Source organism: Pseudophryne corroboree, chromosome 5 (assembly GCF_028390025.1).
Source record: "Pseudophryne corroboree isolate aPseCor3 chromosome 5, aPseCor3.hap2, whole genome shotgun sequence".
NCBI lineage: Eukaryota > Metazoa > Chordata > Amphibia > Anura > Myobatrachidae > Pseudophryne > Pseudophryne corroboree.
In genome coordinates this window covers 635,797,723-635,823,701 of record NC_086448.1, presented here as the reverse complement: position 1 = coordinate 635,823,701, position 25,979 = coordinate 635,797,723, and the positions used below count along the sequence as shown (strand labels likewise).

General features: G+C 45.5%; 1 protein-coding gene across 2 annotated transcripts in view; it reads right to left on the bottom strand.

Moving 5' to 3' along the window:
* Positions 1-25,979, bottom strand: part of OSBPL1A (oxysterol binding protein like 1A) — a 537,997-nt gene that overhangs the window by 53,440 nt on the left and 458,578 nt on the right. For both annotated transcript variants that reach the window (XM_063923609.1, XM_063923608.1), the window contains 3 exons: positions 14,477-14,552; positions 1,547-1,681; positions 873-970 (listed from right to left, as the gene is read on the bottom strand). In XM_063923609.1, coding sequence (XP_063779679.1) covers positions 873-970; positions 1,547-1,681; positions 14,477-14,552 — 309 coding nt within the window. The remainder of the gene's footprint in view (positions 1-872; positions 971-1,546; positions 1,682-14,476; positions 14,553-25,979) is intronic.

Here is a 25,979-nt window from a genome sequence, read left to right as displayed (position 1 = left end):
AAAAGCTTCCTAATTGAAATATACAGGGTTAGCGTTAGACTGTGGTTAGATTTAGGGTTAAACAGTAGTTAGGGCTGAAATCCTGTGATAATGCTATGCTGACATTGTGGTAATGGCGACATGTCAATGTCAACATAACATCCGTATAAACATTCTGAAAGTCAACATTTTGTACCACACCCCAATTGCCCATATAATGTATATCATGTCGACAACAATTTTTACCACACCCTAATTGCCCATATAATGTATATCATGTCAACATTTTGTACCACACCCAAATTGCCCATATATTATGTCTTCTTCCAGGTAGTAGAGTGCTTAATGAGTCAAATTAAAGCCAAACCATGAAATGAGGTAGTATTATATATCTCTTACTGCAGAGGTTCCCAAACTCTGCCATTACAGTCCAGATTTTAAGGATATCCATGCTAGAGCACAAGTGACTTAATAAGTACCTCAATTTGATTGAACCATCTGGGCTCAAGCATAGATATCTCAAAACCCTGGACTGTAATGGCGGAATTTAGGAATCTCTGCCTTACTGTCTTCTTAATGTATATTGGGGGTAATTCCGAGTTGATCGCAGCAGGATTTTTGTTAGCAGTTGGGCAAAACCATGTGCACTGCAGGGGAGACAGAGAGTTAGATTTGGGTGTGGTGTGTTCAATCTGCAATCTAAATTGCAGTGTAAAAATAAAGCAGCCAGTATTTACCCTGCACAGAAAAAAAATAACCCACCCAAATCTAACTCTCTCTGCACATGTTATATCTTCCACACCTGCAGTGCACATGGTTTTGCCCAACTGCTAACAAACATCCTGCTGCGATCAACTCAGAATTACCCCCATTGTTTCATTACATTCTCTTACCGAACTAATTCATAGGTTTCCCCAAGCAGAGGATTGAATGGTTTCCCCGTACGTTCCCACTGTGATGCAACTGCTGACACTGCAAATGCAGCAACACACTGTAAGATAGATGTAAGCATTAAGGATAATAGGTGACAAATCTGAAGTACACACTACAAGACACAACAAGCATACTGTCCACATGCTGTGATCATGACTAGTAACAGAAGGATCTGAGCAAGCCCACATCCACAGAAGATCTGTGGTTAGTTCTCCAAGATGTTTGGAACAACCTCCCTGTCAAGTTCCTTCAAAAACTGTGTGCAAGTGTACCTAGAAGAATTTATGCTGTTTTGAAGGCAAAGGGTGGTTTATTCATTTTGCATTTTGTTAATTGATAAAAAAAACATTAACACTTCTATTTTTTAAAGCATTCTTACTTTGCAGCATTTTTCCACACTTGCCTAAAACTTTTCCACAGTACTGTATCTTATAAAATGTTGTTCAGGATTTGTTTTATAGTGGTTACCGTTGACATTAAATTTACTAGTAATAAGGAACTGCAATCAAATCTATTATTCAGCTTTTTAGGGAAATGCAGTTTTACATAGGAATGGGAGTAGGTGAAGATCATACTGTTTATATACAGTCTCAGGCAGTTTCTGAATAAACGTCCCGGTCAGCTAATACAGCACCTGCATTCGCTCCACAGGGTCTGAGCAAAGGTTAGCTTTGTGGATGAGGTAAGTGTGCTCCATGTACTCAGACAGGCGCTGCAGAAAGCTCAGCGGCTCATTAAATATAACCGGCATTGTGATCTTGGATAACTCCTGTGTGAAACAAAAGACAAACACAACTGCATTAATAACAAAGGTATTAAAAGCATATCTGACACACTACTTACTCAGAAAAAAGTCACCAAGTATAAATTACTGTCTAAACAGATTTGATGTGTCCACTTTACTTGTACCATTGGCATTTATCCCTGAATGCAGGTATAGTACTGAAGTTACACAGATTACCACAACACCTAAATCTCACCTATTCAAAGCCGACTTCAAGATGTGATGGAAAATAACAGGTTACTATAATGGTAAAGAACACAATATATACATCAGCAGGGTTACTTACTGTATTACTGTGCACAGGTATAAGTGGCTACTTGTACATTTAGCAATATGACTGGTAACATTGTGAAGGCGCCCTATTTTTGCTTCTCAGAATGGTTATACAGTAATCACTATGGGGCGGATTCTGAGGGTAATTTTGCTGCTGTGACCACATCCTTCACCGTAATTGCATCTGCGACCTTATGCTAATGCAAGTATCATCCTTTACCCTGGTGTACAAGCGCACATCTGTATAGGCAAGGACTGAGGCGCAACGATATAGATGCTGTATTACCGCTCTTACACAACCAACGGTGGCACCATGAAAACGTGCACCAGCTCCATGCTACATGCACAATCTTCACCACTGTATGGCCCCAATATGAGTAATTAAGCGTCTGAGTTTGCAACCAGTCAGCAACACCTCCATAACATGTATATAAGAAGGCCCATCTTCATGCACTTGAATTGCCCCCTCCCGGTCACCACCCCAAAATGTCCAATACAATTTCTGACAGCACTGCGCCTCGGTGCGTATACAGCATAGGGTGCATGCACTCTACGAGTTTTTTTAAGATTTTCAAGCATGCGCAATAGCACAAAAAAGCTTAACTCTGAACCTCATTCCATTAAAACAAAAATCTTATTCAAAAAGATCCTTCAGAAAATCACAAGTATTCTCACTATTTGTGTTGGTTATGAATCATAATAAAGGACATGATCAATATATCAAGCGTCAAATGTAGATTGCGCTGGGTATGTACAAATCATTAATACAAGACTCATCTGTGAACGATCTTTTGATTAGCATGACAGAATTACTGACAGCCGGCATCCCCGCCGCCGGTCATACCATCCAAATGCTGGTCCCATCCATGCCTCTTCCAACAGCAATACTGTAGTTATAGTAGTGTCATTTGGAGGATCAAGGGTGACTCCAGGTGGGTTGGCTCTCAATTTAGATATATTAATGTATGTATTATAATCATGTAGCACAACAACATGCAATTATGTGACTAAGAGTGGGTGCTATATATTATAATGTAGCATAAGGGACTGCCAGTAACAGATGCCTTGATGTAGCCGAAGCTCAATCATACCTTTGCAATTACTGTATATGCAACCAAGATCTCTGTACTTCTGTTATTATGTAGTATTCAAATCTCATTGCTGATACATTTCAGTATACTGGGGGTAATTGTACTTTAATTTTTCGTGTCTGGAATAGCCCCTCCCTTTCATGCACCTGAGAAGGATTACTAAATTGACTGAGCAGCCACCATTTTATATCACAGATGATTTTTATAAGGTTGGTTACATAGACTATAAAATCCATGAAGCATTATCCAAAACAACGCACTGTGGGGGTCATTCTGACCCGTTCGCACACAGCGGTTGTTCGCTGTGGTGTGAACGGGTCAGAACTGCGCAAGCGCGGCGTGCACATTGCGCACCGTTGCCCGGCGACAGATGTCGCCAGGCAACGGAGCACCTGGCGAGAAGAAAAGACGCAGCGCTGGACAGAAGAAGACTGACAGCGGAGGTGTGGTCCGGGGCGGATACTCACCGTTGGAGGCCGTTTTCGGGGATTGGTAAGAAGAACGCAGGCGTGTCCAGGCGAACGGAGGGCGGATGTCTGACGTCAGGACCGGGACCTTCATCGCTGGATCCGTCGCACTGGGTAAGTAGCTGTAGGGCTAGTCTTGTTTTGCAGGAAAATTTTAAAGCATAGCAGGGCTGCACAAGCGATCGCAGCCCTGCTATGCTAAAATACAGTCCCCCATAGGCGGGGATTAGTTGATCGCAGCAGCAGCAAAAAGTTGCTGGCTTCGATCAACTCGGAATGACCCCCTGTATGTGCAGTAAAAGAATGCAGGTTGCTTACAATTTGTCAGTCATCATCATATTAGGAAATCTCATCCTTAAACAGACACTGGGCCTGATTCATGTTTGTAAGTAAAGCAAATAAGCAAGCAACTGGGCAAAACCATGTTGCTCTAGGTGCTGTAGATGTAACGTGCAGAGAGATTTAAATTTGCGTGGTTTATATATATTTTTTCTGTGCAGGGAAAATACTGGCTGCTTTTGCATGCAACTCACAAATAATTGACAGCTTTATTTTTACACTGCAATTCCGATTTTAGTTTGAACGCACCCCACCCAAATCTAAATCACTCTGCACGCTACATCCGCCCCCAACTGCAGTGCAACTTGGTTTTGCCCAGTTACTTGTAGTTTTGTTTTACTTACTGTGAACTATTTTGCAACAGGCTCACTATTTTCAGTAACTCACAACGCAATCATCAATGAACATCTTATAAAGATCTCAAAATTCAAGTGCTGATAAAAATGTATATGAAGTCTTTAGGTGTCTCTGTTGCTTACACACAATAACAGCAGCTATATTATATATTACTGGTTGAACCAATAAAATGGAAAATGCAGCAATTTACTAAGAAACAGTGACATTACAGAGATACAAAGCCTTTCTCTCTCATAACTGGGTGACTCACTAGTTCCTAAGGAGTTGATAGGCTGCATGAATGATGTTTCAGCCCACGAAATGGACGGAAAATCTCAACCACCCACAATAAATACGGTATCCGGACTCCAGGTCGACAACAAAAAGGTCGACACACCTAAGGTCGACAGGAACAAGGTCGACATGGAAAAAGGTAGACATGCGTTTTTCACAATTTTTTTCTTTTTTGGAACCTTTTCATACTTAACGATCCACGTGGACTACAATTGGAACGGTAATCTGTGCCGAGCGAAGCGGAGCGGAGCGAAGGCACCATGCCCGAAGCATGCGATTGGGGTTCCCGATCACTTTACGAAGAAAACGACACCAAAAAAACAAACTCATGTCGACCTTGTTCCATGTCGACCTTGTTCCTGTCGACCTTTTGTCCATGTCGACCAATTGGTGTCGACCTGAGGTGCGTCAACCTTTTTGTTGTCGACCTGGAGTCCCAGACCCAATAAATACACCAAACAACCAATATTTTATGTTTTTCTTTTAATTATTATTCTCTTCAAGATAGTAAATAGAATTTATGTATATTACAATGCGTGAAATGGACAATGGATGCACCATGTCATTATTGTAACGCACTGTGTCACTTTCAGGAAACGCATCACATTGCAGACATCACTTTGTTTTTCTAAATACAATGGACCCTATTCAGCAGCAGTTGCAGTTTTGCTAAAATAGCAAAAGTTCACCTGCTATCACTCGAGCCAGCACAGAGCAAGGCCGCCCAGCAAGCTAATGGTGGCCAGCGGGGTGATCGCAATACAATAGAGATTGCATCGCTACTATAAGGAAGCCCACTGGCTGCGAAGGCAGTCAGGTCGTTGCCATTTTGTCTGTCACATCAGCCACGTGTGACGTCAGTCACGCGACCGCCCCGAAAACCATCCCTGGCACCCCCCCTTTTTCACATCACCACCCTCGCAACGACCCTGACCATCCTGCAAATGTGTCTGCCCTCAATCAGGCAGAGGCGTTTGTATAACTGAGATGCGATCACATCTCTCTGCGAAGGCATAGCGGGTCCTACGCGTGCGCACTGTGACGGCAAACAGGGAGATGCGATTACATCTCTGTAGCATTGGCGACTGAATAACTCCCAATACCCAGAACTGACCACTAGATGTCGTAGTGCTGGATTTTACATTGGTAAGCTACAGTATATATACTGTAACTCACATTTCAGAAGTCATTCATTTATTAAATCCAATTCCTTGTAAAGGGCAATGGGACAAAAGCTGATTGTAGAACAACTCTGAGCAAGGCCTGGCGGCCATTAACTGCTTAAGTATGCTGGCAGCATTAGCAGAACTTCAAGTAGCAAAATGCTTTTGCAGCCAGGGCTTACAAGACATGTTGTTCCACAAACCTACTTATAAAAAAGGAAGAAGATAAAAGAAGACAGTGACTTTAAAATCATTGTAATTAAAATACAACCTCCCCCAAGTCTTTATTACCAATGTTTTATACACCTTGATTTTAAAATAAGGTCTAATGTGCCATGTTGGACACATGAATACATCAATATCTACTTACAATAAAGTGTATTACAATATCACAGTATATATTTTCACCTTAGTGCAGTTATAACCTCATAAAGAATAGTGTCTGGATTATTGCACTTTACAAAATCGTAAACAATGCTGGAAGAACTGTGGAGTCACAGAATGTGATGTTATACTGTACATACGGGTGTAGTATGAGTGGCCGGCGAACACTATCTGCGGCACCAACTACAAAACTGAGCTCCTGTGCAGGGAGGCAGGGTTATAGATGAGGCGGCACTGTGCATCTTGGGAACAGTCAAAGCTTTTGAGCCTGTTGGTGCCTCGGATCAAGATCCTACTCTGCACCCCTATGTCTATCCTTGTGGAGCCCAGTGTACCTCGCAACAGAAAATAAGATTTTAAACCTACCGGTAAATCTTTTTCTCCTAGTCCGTAGAGGATGCTGGGGACTCCGTAAGGACCATGGGGTATAGACGGGCTCCGCAGGAGACATGGGCACCTATAAAGAACTTTTAGTATGGGTGTGCACTGGCTCCTCCCTCTATGCCCCTCCTCCAGACCTCAGTTAGAGAACTGTGCCCAGAGGAGATGGACAATACGAGGAAAGGATTTTGTTAATCTAAGGGCAAGATTCATACCAGCCCACATCAATCATGCCATATAACCTGGAATACCCAAAACCAGTTAACAGTATGAACAAACAACAGCATCGGTCCAAGACCGATTACAACTGTAACATAACCCTTATATAAGCAATAACTATATACAAGTCTCGCAGATCTTCCGCACTGGGACGGGCGCCCAGCATCCTCTACGGACTAGGAGAAAAAGAATTACCGGTAGGTTTAAAATCTTATTTTCTCTTACGTCCTAGAGGATGCTGGGGACTCCGTAAGGACCATGGGGTTTATACCAAAGCTCCCAATCGGGCGGGAGAGTGCGGATGACTCTGTAGCACCGACTGAGCAAATGCTAGGTCCTCATCAGCCAGGGTATCAAACTTGTAGAATTTAGCAAAAGTGTTTGAACCCGACCAAGTCGCCGTTCGGCAAAGCTGTAATGCTGAGACGCCTCGGGCAGCCGCCCAAGAAGAGCCCACCTTCCTAGTGGAATGGGCCTTTACTGAATGTGGTAACGTCAATCCAGCCGTAACATAAGCCTGCTGAATCGTGTTACAGATGCAGCGAGCAATAGTCTGCTTTGAAGCAGGCGCGCCAATCTTGTTGGCTGCATACAGGACAAACAGAGCCTCTATTTTCCTAATTCTAGCCGTCCTGGCTACATAAATCTTTAAGGCCCTGACTACATCCAGGGACATGGAATCCTCCAAGCCACTCTGAGCCACAGGCACCACGATAGGTTGGTTCATATGAAATGAAGACACCGCCTTAGGTAAAAAATGAGGACGAGTCCTCAATTCTGCTCTATCCACATGAAAAATCAAGTAGGGGCTCATGTGAGACAATGCCGCCAATTCAGACACCCGCCTTGCCGAAGCGAAGGCCAATAACATGACCACCTTCCAAGTGAGAAATTTCAACTCAACCGTTTTAAGGGGTTCAAACCAGTGTGACTTAAGGAACTGTAACACCACGTTCAGGTCCCATGGCGCCACTGGGGCCACAAAAGGAGGCTGGATGTGTAGCACTCCCTTTACAAAAGTCTGGACTTCTGGAAGAGAAGCCAATTCCTTCTGAAAGAATATCGATAAGGCCGAAATCTGTACCTTAACAGAGCCTAACTTCAGGCCCATATCCACTCCTGTCTGTAGAAAGTGGAGAAAAAGGCCCAGGTGGAAATCTTCTGTAGGAGCATTTTTGGCTTCACACCAAGATACATACTTCCTCCAGATACAGTGATAATGTTTCGCCGTCACCTCCTTCCTAGCCTTTATTAGAGTAGGTATGACCTCCTCCGGAATACCCTTCTCAGCTAGGATCCGGCGTTCAACCGCCATGCCGTCAAACGTAACCGCGGTAAGTCTTGGAAGGTGCAGGGTCCCTGCTGTAACAGGTCCTCCCTTAGTGGAATAGGCCAAGGATCTTCTGCGAGCATCTCCTGGAGTTCTGAGTACCAGGCACTTCAAAGCCAGTCTGGAACAATGAGTTTTGTCTGTACTCTTTTCAGCCTTATGATCCTCAACACCTTTGTGATGAGAGGCAGAGGAGGAAACACATAGACTGACTGGAACACCCATGGCGTTACTAGAGCGTCTACAGCTATTGCCTGAGGGTCCCGGGACCTGGCACAGTACCTCCGAAGCTTCTTGTTGAGGCGTGACGCCATCATGTCTATTTGAGGAACTCCCCAGAGACTCCTGGATGGAGATCGTGTCTGCTGAGGAAGTCTGCTTCCCAGTTGTCCACTCCCGGAATGAAGACAGCTGACAGAACGCTTACATGATTTTCCGCCCAGCGAAGAATCCTGGTGGCTTCCGCCATTGCGACTCTGCTCCTTGTCCCGCCTTGGCGGTTCACATGAGCCACGGCTGTGACATTGTCTGATTGAATCCGAACCGGTATGTTGCGAAGAAAACCCTCCGCTTGTCGAAGGCCGTTGTATATGGCCCTTAATTCCAGCACGTTGATGTGCAGACAGAACTCCTGGCTTGACCATAGTTCTTGCAAGTTTCTTCCTTGGGTGACTGCTCCCCATCCTCGGAGGCTCGCGTCCGTGGTCACCAGAACCCAGTCCTGAATGCCGAACCTGCAACCCTCTAGAAGGTGAGCACTTTGCAGCCACCATAGGAGAGACACCTTGGCCCTGGGGGACAGTGTTATTTTCTGATGCATTTGTAGATGGGACCCGGACCACTTGTCCAGAAGGTCCCATTGAAACGTCCTCGCATGGAACCTGCCGAAGGGAATGGCCTCGTAGGCTGCCACCATTTTCCCCAGAACTCGAGTGCATTGATGAACTGACACTCTTTTTGGCTTTAGCAGGTCTCTGACCATGTTCTGGAGGTCCTGGGCTTTTTCCAATGGGAGAAAAACCTTCTTTCGTTCCGTGTCTAGTATCATGCCTAGGAGCGATAGTCGAGTTGTTGGAACCAACTGTGACTTTGGCAGATTGAGAATCCAACCGTGTTGCTGGAGCACTCTCAGAGAGAGAGACACGTTCTTCAGTAATTGATCTTTGGATCTCGCCTATATCAGGAGATCGTCCAAGTATGGGGAAATGCGACTCCTTGCCTGCGCAGGATCACCATCATCTCCGCCATTATCTTGGTGAAAATCCTCGGGGCCGTTGAAAGCCCAAACGGCAACGTCTGAAACTGGACTTGAGAATCCTGTACCGCGAATCTCAGGCACTCCTGATGAGCGGGATATATGGGGACATGAAGGTAAGCATATTTTATGTCCAGTGACACCATAAAATCCACCCCTTCCAGGCTGGCTATTACAGCTCTGAGTGATTCCATCTTGAATTTGAAACGTTTCAAGTACAGATTTAGGGATTTTAGATTTAAAATGGGCCTGACCGAACCATCCGGCTTCGGGACCACAAGAGGGTCGAATAGTACCCTTTTCCCGATAATCACTTGCTGTTGACACAGTGTTTGAATTGCAGCTAACACTACTTCCCGCTCTGGGGTAGAAGCTGGTAAGGCCGACTTGAAAAATCGGCGTGGGGGCACCTCTTCGAATTCCAGCTTGTAGCCTTGGGAAACTATCTCCATTGCCCAAGGATCTACGTCTGACGAACCCAGACCTGGCTGAAGAGTCGAAGGCGTGCCCCCACCGGTGCGGACTCCCGCAGGGGAGCCCCAGCGTCATGCGGTGGATTTTGTAGAAGCCGGGGAGGACTTCTGTTCCTGGGAACCCGCCGCGGCAGGTGTTCTTTTCCCTCTACCCTTACCTCTGGCAAGGAAGGAGCAGCCCCGACCTCTTCTGGGCTTTTGCGACCGAAAGGACTGCATCTGATACTTTGGAGTTCTCTTTTGCTGTTGGGGAACAAAAGGTAAAAAGGTAGATTTACCTGCGGTAGCTGTGGAAACCAGGTCCGCGAGCCCATCCCCAAACAACACATCACCCTTATAGGGTAAAACCTCCATATGCTTTTTTGAATCCGCATCACCCGTCCATTGGCGGGTCCATAAGGATCGTCTCGCTGAAATAGCCATGGCATTGGCTCTGGAACCCAACAATCCAATGTCTCTTTGAGCGTCTCTCATATATAAGACTGCGTCTTTAATATGTGCTAAAGTTAGCAACATAGTATCCCTATCTAGGGTATCAAGGTCAGCTGACAGGGTATCTGTCCAAGCTGCAACTGCACTACATACCCATGCCGACGCAATTGCCGGTCTAAGTAAAGTACCAGTATGTGTATAAATAGACTTTAATGTAGTCTCCTGCCTGTGGTCCGCAGGGTCCTTGAGGGCCGCTGTATCTGGAGACGGCAGCGCCACCTTCTTGGACAGGCGTGTTAGAGCCTTGTCCACTATGGGCGAAGAGTCCCAACGTGCCCTGTCCTGTGTAGGGAAAGGGTACACCATAAGAACCCTTTTGGGAATCTGCAGTCTCTTATCTGGAGATTCCCAAGCTTTTTCAAATAACTCATTAAGTTCATGAGATGGAGGAAAGTTGACCACAGGTTTCTTTTCCTTATACATGCGCACCCTCGTGTCGGGAACAGAGGGGTCGTCTGTGATATGCAAAACATCTTTTATTGCAATAATCATATACTGAATAGTTTTTGCCACCCTAGGGTGCAATCTAGCATCATCATAGTCGACACTGGAATCAGAGTCCGTGTCGGTATCTGTATCCACAATTTGTGGCAAGGGACGCTTTAGAGACCCTGACGGGCCCTGTGAGTCGGTCCAATCCGTGGATTGACCCCCTGATGTCTCCCTGGATTCTGCTTTGTCTAGCCTCTTATGCAATGACGCTACACTTGCATATAACATATGCCACATATCCATCCATTCCTGAGTCGGCACTACCGACGGGGACACACCACTCATCTCCTCCTTTGATAAGCCTTCCGCTTCAGACATGCCGACACGCACGTACCGACCCCCCACACACACAGGGATATAACTATACGGGGACAATTCCCCAACCAGGCCCTTTGGAGAGACAGAGAGAGAGAATGCCAGCACACACCCAGCGCCCAACTGACACTGGAAAATCCAGATAGCGTTTTTATATATAATGCCAATGTTATTCCCACTCACTGCGCTTGAAATGTGCCCCCCCTCCTCTTTTTTTCAGCCCTCTGATGCGTTCAGCAGGGGAGAGTCCGGGGAGCCAGCGTTCTCTGCAGCTTCTGTGGAGAAAATGGCGCTGGTTAGTGCTGAGGGAACAAGCTCCGCCCCCTCCAGCGGCGGGCTTCGGTCCCGCTTCAATTTCATAAAAATGGCGTGGGGGATCGTCTATTTTCTGCTTCCGCAGCCTAATATATATATTTGTGCCAAAAACGAGGTTAATTGCTGCCCAGGGCGCCCCCCCTGCACCCATCTGTGCCTGTGTGTGTTGTGTGGGAGCAATGGCGCGTAGCGCTTACCTCATGAAGATCTGAAGTCTTCTGCCACCTTGCAGTCTTCTCTTCTTCTCACACTCACCCGGCTTCTATCTTCCGGCTCTGCGAGGAGGATGGCGGCGCGGCTCCGGGACGAACCCCAGGGTGAGACCTGTGTTTTGACTCCCTCTGGAGCTAGGTGTGTCCAGTAGCCTAAGAAGCAGATCCTATCATTTAAGTAGGTCTGCTTCTCTCTCCTCAGTCCCACGATGCAGGGAGTCTGTTGCCAGCAGTGCTCCCTGAAAATAAAAAACCTAACAAAATTCTTTTAAACAGAAAACTCAGGAGAGCTCCCTGTAATGCACCCTATCTCCTCTGGGCACAAGATCTAACGGAGGTCTGGAGGAGGGGCATAGAGGGAGGAGCCAGTGCACACCCATACTAAAAGTTCTTTATAGGTGCCCATGTCTCCTGCGGAGGCCGTCTATACCCCATGGTCCTTACGGAGTCCCCAGCATCCTCTAGGACGTAACAGAAATAAAGAAATACCAGCTATGTAGTATGGGCAGTAATAAAGTAGCAGGCAGGGTCTGTCTCCATCTTCAAAGCCCCATCCAGTGTTACTGGGTCTTATTCAGACCCGGACGCAGCCGTTTGTCAGTATGCGGTGGCTGCATCCAGAGGGTCTGCTCATGCGCACAGCCGCAGTGCACATGTGTGACCCTTTACCATGTAGCTGCATCCCGAAGTTGGCGTGGCAACAAAACACTGGCCGCATCTACGTCATCTGTGCTGACCTGACTGTGTGTGGTCCCGAGCCGAGATCGGTTGATGAGCGGCGGCCGGCAGTTTCTGGATTGGTGCTATCCGGGGGCGCTAATGTCGATCCTCTAAGCTGCATTATCTTAACTGAGATGTATGTATATGTATACTATTATTAAATAAGTGCTTACAACCTTATATTTACACCTCGCGCTCCTCATCTGTTTTTTTCACATGTGCAACAATAAGCCTGTGATGCGGCTTTATCTGGAGGAGGCTGCAGCAGACAACGATCATAAAAAGAACGTATCAGGAGCATGAACAAATGCTTTTAAATTGATGGCTTTTGGAATCAGCGCGATTAATCTATTGTTGTATATATATATATATATATATGTATATATATATATATATATATAAAAAATCTTTTTTAATAGAAACAGGATTAGCATGATTTAGGGAGAACTGCATTAGGGAAGAGGTAATGGTAGGGGATATATCACATACAGAGCAGTAGATCCTTCATACTCCTCTATGGTGAGACTCCCAGGGTCAGAGGAGTGCGTGTGCACCCTGATTGGAGAAGCTCCACACATGCTCTTCTAACCCGAGTAGAGGGTCTACACTGGCTCTGGCAGTCCAGGGCCCAGCAGGATGGAGGAGGGGGTTGCTGGTGTTACCAGAGTAAGGTGAGGGAAATTAAAGAGCAGACTACCTGGAAAAGCATTGTTCTGCCCCAATCTGTCTGTGACCCCTTCATATGTGTGGCTATATGTGATCTTCCCTATGTGTGTGTCTCTATATACGACTCTCCCTGTATGAAGGGAGACTATACAGTATATGACCCTCTCTGCATGTGTATCTCTATATTTGACCCTCCCTACGTGTGTGTGCATCTATTTATATGAGACTACATGTAGGTGTGTGTCTATTTTTGGCCCTCCATAGACGTGCGTCTCTAAATTCTTGACCCTCACTGCATGTGCATCTCTCTATAGAGACCCACACATTATGTGTGTATCTCTCTCTGTTACCCTACATATATGTGTGTGTATATATCGGTGACCTTCCTTGTATGTTCATCTCTGTACGTGGCCCTCCCTGTATGTATGTGTCTATATTGTGACCCTCATACAGTATGTTTGTTAGTATGTGACCCTCCTTGTATGTGTATATTACTGTAGTGACACTTGCTGTTTGTGTCTCTATAGGTGACCCTCCCTGTATGTGTGTATGTATGTGTGTCTATATGTGAACCTCACTGTATGTGTGTGCCTCTATATGTGATCCTCTCTTTACATGCGTGCTTCACTATATCTAACAATCTCCGTATCTCTCTCTGTGAAACCCTCCCTGTATGTATGTCAGTTTGCTCCACATTTACATTTTTTAGTACATGTTAGTTTGTTAGTATGTTGTTATAACACTATTTTCTGAATAAATTTCATTTTTGTTGAATTTTGTTTTTTAAGTTTAGGGTTCACTTCTAACTAGTCATTTCTCCTCTACGCTCCAGTTTAGGAGATGCAAAATCCCTTCAGGCTAGCACAAAATATATTAACTATTCATTTAGGTCCTGCAGATAATTCTGTGTTTAGCATGCGCAGGAGCAGAAACAAACTGAAGGGGTTGGAGTAGAAATTAATGAGGTGTGAGTGTGCACTGAGAAAATAATTAAGATGTAGGATACAATTGAACTGAACGGGAGAAATTAATTGGACAATAAGATGCTGGGGGACAAATTATGTCCACATTATATGGATACTTGATAGGGGCATTTTCATGGAGGAAACGGCTTGAACCCTGCGTGTGTATAATTTGGTGCTTGTATCATAGGGGAAAATTCAAATGTTTGAAAAGTCAGTTGGGTGTCTTTTTTTCCCTATCTAATAGACAGGAAAAAACAGACACCCAACCGACTTTTCAAACACTTGAATTCCCCCCATAGAGTCTATTGTATGTACAGAGCTTTCCTTATGTACGTAGGATAAGTAAATAGTAGGGTATGGATCAGAGGAGGGGATCCCAAGCTGGTATAATGGCCAGGGTCCCATGGGATCTTATTTGGTTCTGGCTGTACATGAAGCTTTAATTTCACTATGTGACCCACACATGCCTACTTGCATCCCTGACTGACTGACTAATAATACTAATACCTGTACTACATGTGTACGCTTTATGGAGATAAGACAAATGGTTAGTTTCATTGGATTTATGTGAATATAAAGCAGAAAAGTATTTGCTTACCATTCCAATGCATTTTCTTAAAATACTCCAAATACTGAAATCATTTCTGGAAAACATGGGGGAGGGCAAACTTGTTCTGAGAAGAGAAACAAATGTTCTTTAGCCAACATCACACAAGTAGAAGATACAGTATATTTTTTGCAGTGACTCTGTCTGTGGTATAGTCATGTTGGATTGTGTATATGTGGAATCTTTGTACCATAAATCATGAATTTGAGAAAATTATGATTTTCTTATAAATTATTGAAGTTTTTCCTAAACAGAAACATTTTAAATGCATCATTAACAAATTTACTAATGGTATTACATATCTGCATAACCAGATAAAAACTCTTCATTTTATACATTAATGCAATGGTTAGCTACCTAGGAGCCACTTATACCCCTTTTCCATTACCGCAATAACCCGGATAATTGCCGGGGTCAACTCGGGATGAGGTTCAGTGGAAATGGGTCCAAATAAATAGCCTAGGTTCAGTGTAACAGGGTGACCCAGGTCCCATTTAAAGCCTATAGAGAGCTGATCAGCAACGCTTGGAGATGATGCCATCTACAAGCGCCGGCAGAACAGAAACACTGCACATGGGTGCAGTGTAAACGGGTCCAAACCAGGAATAACCCGGTAGGAATGCTGTGTAAACGTGGTCGGAGCCAAGTTGGAACAGTGTTCAAACACAGAGGTCCGACCCGAGTGTGTGGTGGAAAAGGGGTATGACCGATAAACAGATGAGAACATTAAAACCATTGACCGGTAAAATGAATAACGTTGATTTTTATCTCGATACAATGGCACCTGTCAAGGGTGAGATACATTTATGCAGCAAGTGAATACTCCGTTCTTGAAGTTGATGTGTTGGCAGCAGGAAGGATGGGCAGGAGTTAGGATCTGAGCGACTTTGACAAGGGCCAAATTGGCTAGATGACAGCCTCAGAGCATCTCCAAAACCGCAGATCTTGTGGGGTGTACCCAGTATGCAAGGGTTAGTACCTATCAAAAGTGGTCCAAGCAAGGACAACCGGTGAACCGGTGACTGGGTCATGGGCGCTCAAGACTCATTAATTGTAGAGGGGAGCAAAGTCTTAGAGCTACTGTAGCACAAAATGGCAAAAAATATGACGAAGGCTATGATAGTGAGAGGTCAGAACATTGCAGCTTGCTATGTATGGGGAAATGTACAGTAGCTGCAGACCAGTCAGAGTGCCCATGCTGACCTCTGTCTGCTGAAAGCACATACACTGGGCACATGAGTGTCAGAACTGGACCATGGAGCAATGGAATAAGGTTCTCTGACTCATTAATCACATTTTCATTTACAACATGTGGACAACTTGGTGCGTGTGTGTTGCACTATCGCAAGAAGATGTTTGGCGTGATCGCAGGAATGAGAACACATCTGGATAAATATTATATAAAATACATACACACATCACATTATATCCAATGTAATTGTAAGTCACAACGAACAGTCCCTCTTGGCATTCCACATCCCATGATACTCTGCTAGCTTTGGGCGTTTTTATGGCTGAAATTGCGTCTTAGTCATACCAAGGTGCGAATAGGATGCACCAGGAGACACTTGTATATGTTTGTGTGCGACTGAGTCTCTGCATTTGCATATGAAGTGCTGTGATGCAGCAGCTGGTTTTTTTTTTTACCAAGTTCCATTGTGTGTTGTATACAGACTCAGTCACACATAATATACAAGTGTTGCATATCAAATTAATCAGCACAGTCTCTCAATGCATCCCAGTCACATTGTGTTGCTACTAAGATGCAATTTTGGCAAAAAGAAAAACACACCCAAAGTTAACAGAGTTGCACTGGACCTATCGGTTCACTCACACCATGCATCTTTCACTGCAAGGCGCATTGATGCTAGATACTGTATATGAAGACACATCTATATTACAAATAAGTATTTTTTTTAATTTCTCAAACCTCTTTTATTTGTATTCTTAACAATGTCCATTTTTATATATGTGTAATATATGTTACATTGTTGATTTATATAGATGGCGTATGCATGGTTACACTTTTGTATTTTATGTTTGGATTAAATGACGGAGCCCACACTGTGCTTTGCACATTATTTTCTAAGGTGGTGCTCACATTTGTTTGTAGTTTTCAGAAGCAGATTAATTACACATTTAGCATTGAGAAGTTAAAGGCGCGATGAAAAGAAACTGCTGCAACAGTATTGTTAGTTATAGGGGTATATGCAATTGCGGTCGAATTCCCGAAAATGTCGAAAAACGGGACATTTTCGCCCAAAAAAAATATTCGACAATGCAATTCAGTACTTTTCGTCAAAAAAACGGACTTTCCAAATTCGACTTTTTGAAATTCGACATTTGTCAAATTCGACATTTCTGCAATGGTACAAATGCGGCAATTCGACAAAAGTATATTCAATTTTAGATTGTAAATTCGACAACAGTGCTTTTAGACAGTAAATTCGTCATTTTCAATCCGCCACACTTTGCTGGCGAAATCTAATAGAAAAATTTTAAAAACATGTTTTTATTTTGTGTTTTTATTTATTGGTAATAGCATATCTATTTATATTAGAAGGGATTAGATACTTGGTTTGTCTATTTTGGAGGCACAAGTATTATTTATATATTTTAAAAAATATTATTTTTATTTTATTTTATTTTTTTAATGGAATGGTAAAAATCTGAAAAAAAATGCGTGGGGTCCCCCCTCCTAAGCATAACCAGCCTCGGGCTCTTCCAGCCGGTCCTGGTTCTAAAAATCCGGGGGGAAAACTGACAGGGGATCCCCCGTATTTTTAAAACCAGCACCGGGCTCTGCGCCTGGTGCTGGTGCAAAAAAAATACGGGGGACAAAAAGCGTAGGGGTCCCCCGTATTTTTTACACCAGCACCGGGCTCCACTAGCTGGACAGATAACAGCCGGGGGTCACTTTTATACCGGAGTCACGGGGGGTCTCTGCATTCGGGGAAAGGGGTCCCATGTGTAAACATGGGACCCCTTTCAGTCCGCCTGGTCCGGGTGTTCGTTTTTTTTTTTTTGCCAAGTACGTGGATTATAATAAAAGACCAGGACACTGGATCAGGTGAGTATAATTTTATTCACAGGTACCCCGGATCGTCGGCGACATTGGAGACGTGGCAGTCGGCGGGTCAACATAGGTAAGTATGTATGTGTCGGCATGTATGAAATAAACTTTTACTTTCACGGTGTCTGAGTCCTGTTTTTATTTGGGTATTTTTTTCCCAGTAGAACTACAGGTACCAGCGGGGCCTTTCTCCCCGCATACTGGTACTTGTGGTTCTTCAAGTACCAGCTTGCGGGGGAGGCTTGCTGGGACTTGTAGTACTACTGGAAAAAACAATATTCTTTCATTTTCAAAAGGCTATCAGCCCCCCATCCGCAGCCCTTGGATGGGGGGGGACAGCCTCGGGCTTCACCCCTGGTCCTTGGGTGGCTGGAGGGGGGGGACCCCTTGATTGAAGGGGTCCCCACTCCTCCAGGGTACCCCGGCCAGGGGTGACTAGTTGCGTATTTAATGCCACGGCCGCAGGGCGCTGTATAAAAGTGACCCCCGGCTGTGGCAATATCTACCCAGCTAGTGGAGCCCGATGCTGGTGTAAAAAATACGGGGGACCCCTACTCTTTTTGTCCCCCGTATTTTTTGCACCAGCACCAGGCGCAGAGCCCGGTGCTGATTTTAAAAATACGGGAGATCCCCTGTCAGTTTTTCCCCCCGGATTTTTAGAACCAGGACCGGCTCGAAGAGCCAGAGGCTGGTTATGCTTAGGAGGGGGGACCCCACGCAATTTTTTTTCGGGTTTTTTCCCGTTTTTTTTTACATTTTTTAAAATCTAATCAAAATCCGTCAAATCGGCCGTTTTTCGACAGCGGGACTGTCGAATCCGTTTTTTATTGAATATGTAGAATTCCGGCACCCACCTGCCGGAATTCGACTGTCGAATTGTGTCGAAGTAAAAAACGGGCGAAAAATTGCCACGATTCGCCGCCAATTGCATATACCCCATAGTAGGAACTACTGAAAATGTACAGACTGCAGCGTAAAGGCTTGTACATGTTCAGTGCATGTTTATAAAGTCTAAGAAACGTGTTTTTATGCATTTGTATGGCCATATACACATTTTAACAAGTGTTCAATGCTCTCAACTTCACATCAAACATGTAAAAGGTTTTAAACAAGCTGTAGGGTTTAAATATGAATCTTGATGACCTTCCCAGGCTGTGCTAGTGGCTGTTGAAGCTCTCCGGAGACATATGGACTTAATGCTAAGCAACATGTTTCTCTGCATGTGCCTTGGGATCTGTATGTCAATGCAGATACCAGATTATGTTGTTACTCTGTATACAGACTACTGGAATCACTTTCCCATTTCTACACTAAAATACTAACACAAGCTATCAATATGGGACACACCTTCATTTTGTAATGTTGCATCTTGCAGCAAAACATATTCAGGCACCTCCAGTGTTCATCTCTATAGAATACCTACTATAAAGAAAATGAAACTAAAGGAACAATGGATAACCACTTCACTACAACTCCTGGCGCTCAGTAGGACATATGCTGCTAGTGGACAAACGCGTTCCAAGTGCTTATTTAGAACAGGGAAACAGAACCATCCACTGGGTTAATCAGTTGTAAATAATACCCCCTTTAACATCACAAAAATAACCCGATATCGACCCGGCATACTGCCGGGTCGACACGGGTTACTGTGCGATGTGAAAGGGGCCTTGGAGAATTCCTGGGTCGCATGACCCGGTAATTCAACCCGGGTTATAAGAAGGGTTATTCCTGGGTTGAATACCAGGTCAGTGGCAGTGTAAACGGGTTCCCAGGTCGACCCGTTTACTACATAGGGAGAGGTGGCGCGGAGATGAGCTCATCTCCCAGCGCCGCCCCTGCCGTTATGGCAACCGGCCCGGCATGTTGCCGGGTCGGGAAACGCTGAGGCTCCAATGCCGGATCCCACCCGGGAAGGACCCGTTTCCAATTCACGAGTGGGATCCGGCATTGGAGATGTGAAAGAGGCTTTACTTACCAATAAGTACAGTATATATGTGTCTGATATAACACACCAGGCTTCCCAGAGTAATAAATATTAACTAAAACATACACAAAAATATACAACATATCTCAAACATCAAACATATTGTTACTACAATAAAATAGCATAAATTTAATTTCCAATAGTATATAGGTAGGGTTAAAGAGGATCTCAGGATGTGTTCAAATACAGCAATTCAGCAATGTTTCACCGAGTAAAGGTACTGTATGGTCACCAATTAATATTAATTTTAGGAATTCCATTATTACAGGGTATAAGCGGCCTCCCATATAGTGATCGAGTCCCAAAGGGGAGTCCGGATGGTGTAATGTTTATGGGTTTGATTCTCGATAATGTAATAGGTTCGATTCTCACCATGGCCCTAACTCTGTGGAGTTTGTATATTCTCCCCGTGCTTGCATGGGTTTCCTCTGGGTACTCCGGTTTCCTCCCACAATCCAAAAATATACTGGTAGGTTAATTGACTCACAACAAAAAATAAAAATTAACCCTAGTGTGTAAGCGTGTGCATGTGTTTAGAGCAGACTACATAGGCCAAGTTGTTCTTATCTGCCGTCAAATTCTATGTTTTTATGCTTTTTATTTATGTTGTTAATAGGACTTGCCATTAGTTACAAGCAGCATCCAGTGCACTGTAGTGCGCTCCGGATCTCCTCGCTCTTTAAATTGAAGCAGCACTAAAAAGATCTACCTGAAGCGTTGGGTGTCACTGCCGAATTAGGTAACTTCGAAATGGAAAGGGCACATCGACTTGGTCCATTTCGAGAGGGTTTAGATTCTAGACCACGAGCAGTGATCTCCCGTTGTCTCAATTTTCACCAAAAGATGATCCTATGGTCGGCTGCCCTTCGGGCTGGACGGATAAAATGGCATGAACTCACCTTATTGAGGTTTCAAGACTACTCTGCAGAGGTAGCCAGAACCCGGCGGGAAATGGCCACCATCTGCTCAAAACTTGCAAGGGCCCATCGAAAGTTTGCTCTACTCTTCCCTACTTGTCTACAGATATATGATGGCAAAGACTTGAAAGAAAATCTTTAACCTGCTGATGCCCAGGACTTTCTCATTGACGATGAGATGGACCACTCTGCTTCGGATGAACACAGAGGTGCAGGCGATTCTGGCTAAGTATTGGGATTTCCCATGTCCCATTCCAAATATTACCCTAGATATGAGTATCTATCCTGTACATAACTTTGATCTAAGTTTCATTAGGATGTTTTGCATATATTTACGTTCAAATTTTGCCTTGCCATATTTAACAGGTATGTGTGTGTTAGGATCTCCTGCTCTGTGCTGCCACGTCGCCATGGCAACCGGGAGGCAAGTGTTAGCGAAGTAACCTGAGCGCAGCTGATACTCCGGTCCGGGTTTTTACTGTGTAGTGGTTACAGGCTCTGTGCACGGCAGGGAATCCGGCGCTGGTTTTGTGCTCACAGTCTGTGAGGTCTGAGTGGGGCGTGGATAGCACCTGCTATATAAACCATCCTCTCAGGCTAGGCAAATGCTGCTGAATCTTTGTTTGTTAGTCAGTTCCAGAGAGTTAGCTAGTACTGTGTGACTTTGTATTTACTTAATCCTCCCTCACTGTGCAGGGCGTCCAGGTGTCAGTTTAGTGGCAGTAAGCTGAACCTGTGCCCTGCAAGTGGGGGTTAGGATTGTGGATACTCTCCTTGTGTCAATATTTCTATCTCTGACCAAGGAGTTTATTCCCACACCCGTTGGTAACCCTTTGGGGTTTTTTCTGTTGCTCTTAGCAACATCATTTCAGGTGCTCCACATGTTAAATCACTACACATCGCTTCATTGTCCGCTCTATTCCATCTGAGCATTCCTGACACTAGGGATACACCCAATTCCTGAGCCTTTGGGCTTCTCCGTTCACTTTGTGTTTATTAGTTATTCCATCACCTCCTGTGTATGTTATGTTATACTGTCTGTGAGTTTGTTTGCTTCGCTTCCCTCTCTGTTCATACACCGGTATACTCCTGTTAGCACTGGTGTGCGTAACATATTCAGCAGCCCTACTCCTGTTGAAATTTTGTGGGAATATGGAGCATACCCCTCAAAATACTTTGCAACAGGTGGTCGATCAGGTGCAGGTCCTGACTCGACAATTTAATGAGATGTCCATTAAAATGAACACCCCGCAGGCCGCTAGCGGAGCTCCCGCAGCAGCAGCGGCAAGTTCAGGGGTTAAGGAGCCGAAAGTAAATCTCCCGGATCGTTTTTCTGGAGATCGCTCGCAGTTCTTTTGTTTCAAGGAGAGCTGTAAGCTATATTTCAGGCTTAGGCCCCAGTCTTCTGGGTCGGAGATTCAGCGGGTGGGCATGGTGATTTCCTTGCTACAAGGAGACCCACAGGTCTGGGCATATGGGTTACAGCCTGGCTGTCCGTCGCTTAAAAGTGTTGATGTTTTTTTTACGGCACTGGGCATTTTGTATGATGACTCTGACAAGATGGCTTCAGCCGAGGCTCAGATTACGGTTCTTAAGCAAGGGCGACGGCCAGCTGAGGATTATAGTACGGAGTTTCGGAGGTTGGCTCATGATACCCAGTGGAATGACCCAGCCCTGAGAAACCAGTACCGAAGGGGCCTTTCTGACCAGATAAAGGACCAACTGGTACAATATCCCTCGCCTGATAGCTTAGATCAGCACATGCAGTTATCCATCCGGGTGGATAGACGGCTGAGAGAGCGTAGGCTTGAAAGGGAGACCGCAGTTTCCTTTTTTCCCAAGGGAACCTCAGACTCTGAGGAATATTCCGAGGAGCCTATGCAGATTGGGGCTACCCGCCTCTCCTCGCGTGAGAAGACGCGGAGGAGACAGCAGGGTTTGTGTTTGTACTGTGGGAATAAAGGTCATGTTGTAGTATCATGCCCAGAAAAACCGGAAAACTTCAGGGCCTGAGGGTGATGGGAAATATCCTGTCAGGCCAGAAGTCAGAATTTCCTAAAAAGACTTTTCTCATTCCGGTGACTTTGGAGATCCTCGGTCAAACTGTCAAGACTGAGGCCTTTGTTGACAGTGGGGCCGATGGGGTTTTCATGGACCGTCAATTCGCCCTGGAACACTCTGTTCCCTCAGTACCTTTGGCATCAGAGATTGAGATCTGTGGGTTAAACGGGGAACCATTGTCCCAGGGTAAAATTACCTCCTGCACCAGCCAAATTCCTTTGTTTATTGGAGCCACACACTCTGAAAAATTGTCTTTTTATGTGACTGTCTGTTCTTTTGCCCCATTGGTTTTGGGGTTACCCTGGTTAAGGGCCCATAACCCTCAATTTGACTGGGTCTCTGGGGAGATTCTTAGTTGGGATAGTGATTGTTTCAGGAGTTGCTTGAGCCTTCCAGTCAGGCTCTCGCAGCTAAGTTTGCCAGGATTGCCAGGATGTTATGCAGATTTTGCGGATGTGTTCTCCAAAAAAGTTGCGGAGGTACTACCTCCCCATCGCCCCTATGACTGTGCCATTGATTTGTTGCCGGATGCTAAGCTTCCCAAGAGCAGGTTGTACTCCCTGTCACGTCCTGAGACTCAGGCTATGGCAGAGTACATTCAGGAGAACTTGGCTAAGGGATTTATCAGACCCTCACAGTCCCCAGTTGGGTCGGGGTTCTTTTTCGTGGGTAAAAAGGACGGTTCGTTGCGACCCTGCATCGACTTCAGGGAATTGAACCGTATCACGATTAAAAACTCGTACCCACTGCCTCTCATTTCGGTTTTGTTTGACCAGCTTCGTACTGCCACCATTTTTTCTAAGATTGACCTACGCGGTGCTTACAATCTAATCCGAATAAGAGAGGGGGATGAATGGAAGACTGCCTTTAATACCCACTCAGGGCATTATGAATATTTGGTGATGCCTTTTGGGCTCTCTAATGCCCCGGCAGTCTTCCAGGAATTCATGAACGATGTGCTCAGGGAATATTTGGATAGATTCTTAGTTGTTTATCTAGATGACATCCTAATCTTCTCTCATTCCCTGGAGGAACATCGGAAGCATGTACGCTTAGTCCTCCAGAAACTCAGAGACCACCAGCTTGGGGCGAAGCTGGAGAAGTGCGAGTTTGAAGTCCAGCAAATCGCATTTCTAGGGTATATTATCTCCCCAGAAGGTTTCCAAATGGAGGGTTCTAAGGTACAGGCAGTCCTGGATTGGGTGCAGCCCACTAGTTTGAAGGCGCTTCAGCGTTTTCTGGGCTTTGCAAATTTTTATAGACGGTTTATCGCTGGATTTTCGTCTATAGTGGCCCCCTTGGTGGCACTCACTAAGAAAGGGGCGGATGTTGCTCACTGGTCTTGTGAGGCCAAAGCGGCCTTTGCCCGTTTCAAAAGGGCATTTGTCTCGGCCAAGGTGCTGCGACACCCAGATCCAGAGCGTCCTTTTGTGGTAGAAGTGGATGCCTCTGAGATAGGTATTGGGGCAGTGCTCTCTCAGATGGGGGTGTCTGATAATCGCCTTCATCCCTGTGCTTACTTTTCCCGTAAATTTTCGTCTGCCGAGATGAATTATGATGTGGGTAACCGGGAATTGTTGGCTATAAAGGATGCACTCGGGGAGTGGAGACACTGGCTTGAGGGGGCTAAGTTTGTGGTCTCAATTCTCACCGACCATAAGAATCTGGCATATTTAGAGTCAGCGAAGCGGCTCAATGCCAGGCAGGCACGATGGGCTTTGTTTTTTGCTCGCTTTAATTTTTTGATAACATATCGCCCTGGGTCAAAAAACATCAAGGCTGATGCGCTCTCGCAGAGTTTTGCTCCAGTTCAAGAGACCACCGAGGAGCCATTGCCCATTGTGTCCCCATCATGTATTAAAGTGGGCATTACCCAGGACCTCTTGTCATTAGTCCTTAGAGCACAGGAGCAGGCTCCTCCAGACCTTCCGGTAGGTCTCTTGTTTGTGCCTCCTAGGTTAAGACAGCGAGTGTCCCTGGAATTCCATGCCAAGAGGTCGGCAGGGCATCCGGGTATTGCCAGAACTCGGGAGTTGCTGTCTAGGGCGGTGTGGTGGCCCTCGGTGGCTAGGGATGTGGATCAGTGGGTTCGGGCATGTGACGTTTGTGCCCGAAATAAAACTCCTAGAGGGGTTCCTGTCGGCCCATTACATCCACTCTCTATTCCGTCTAAGCCATGGACCCACATTTCCATGGATTTTGTGGTGGACTTGCCCAAATCCTCGGGGATGACAGCCATTTGGGTTGTCGTTGACAGGTTTTCGAAGATGGCGCATTTCGTTCCACTGGTTAGGTTGCCATTGGCCAGACGCCTGTCTGAGTTATTTATGCAGCATGTTGTGCGCCTCCACGGGTTGCCACTTGATGTGGTCTCTGACCGTGGATCCCAGTTTGTGGCCAAATTCTGGAGGGCATTTTGTTCTGATCTCCAGATTTCTGTGAGCTTGTCGTCAGGCTACCATCCACAGTCTAATGGGCAGACTGAGAGGGTGAACCAGTCCTTGGAGCAGTTCCTCAGGTGTTATGTCTCCAAGTGTCATACTGACTGGGTTGCTCATCTGTCCATGGCGGAGTTTGCCTATAACAACGCGGCTCACTCTGCTACAGGGATCTCTCCCTTCCTTTGTGTGTATGGGCATCATCCTAAGGCCAATTCTTTTGACCCCCTGGATTCCACGTCTGGTGGTTCCCTCTGTTGTTTCGGTCCTTAGGGGTATTTGGAGGAAAGTGAAGAAAGCCCTTGTGTCTGTGTCATTAGTGACCAAAAGGGGTTTTGATAAGCGGAGAAGACCCTGCAGCTTCAAATTAGGAGACTTCGTCTGGTTGTCCACCAAGAATTTGAAGTTGAGACAGCCATCTCATAAGTTTGGCCCCCGGTTCATCGGCCCTTATAAGATCACCAGGGTTATCAATCCGGTGGCATTTCAGTTAGATCTGCCCCGTTCATTGGGTATCAATAAAACATTTCATTGTTCCCTTTTAAAACTGGCGGTTAGTAATCCTTCTTCCAGTGGAAGACCTTCTCCTCTTCTGATACGGGGTCAGAGGGAGTTTGTGGTTGAAAGGGTTCTGGACTCCAAGATGGTTCGGGGTCGGCTGTCATTTTTGGTGCACTGGAAGGGGTATGGCCCGGAGGAGCGGTCGTGGGTGCGCAGTTGTGATCTTCATGCCCCCAGACTGATACGCTCTTTCTTCTCGCAGTTCCCCGATAAACCCGGTGGTAGGGGTTCTTTGACCCCTCGTCAGAGGGGGGTACTGTTAGGATCTCCTGCTTTGTGCTGCCACGTCGCCATGGCAACCGGGAGGCAAGTGTTAGCGAAGTAACCTGAGCGCAGCTGATACTCCGGTCCGGGTTTTTACTGTGTAGTGGTTACAGGCTCTGTGCACGGCAGGGAATCCGGCGCTGGTTTTGTGCTCACAGTCTGTGAGGTCTGAGTGGGGCGTGGACAGCACCTGCTA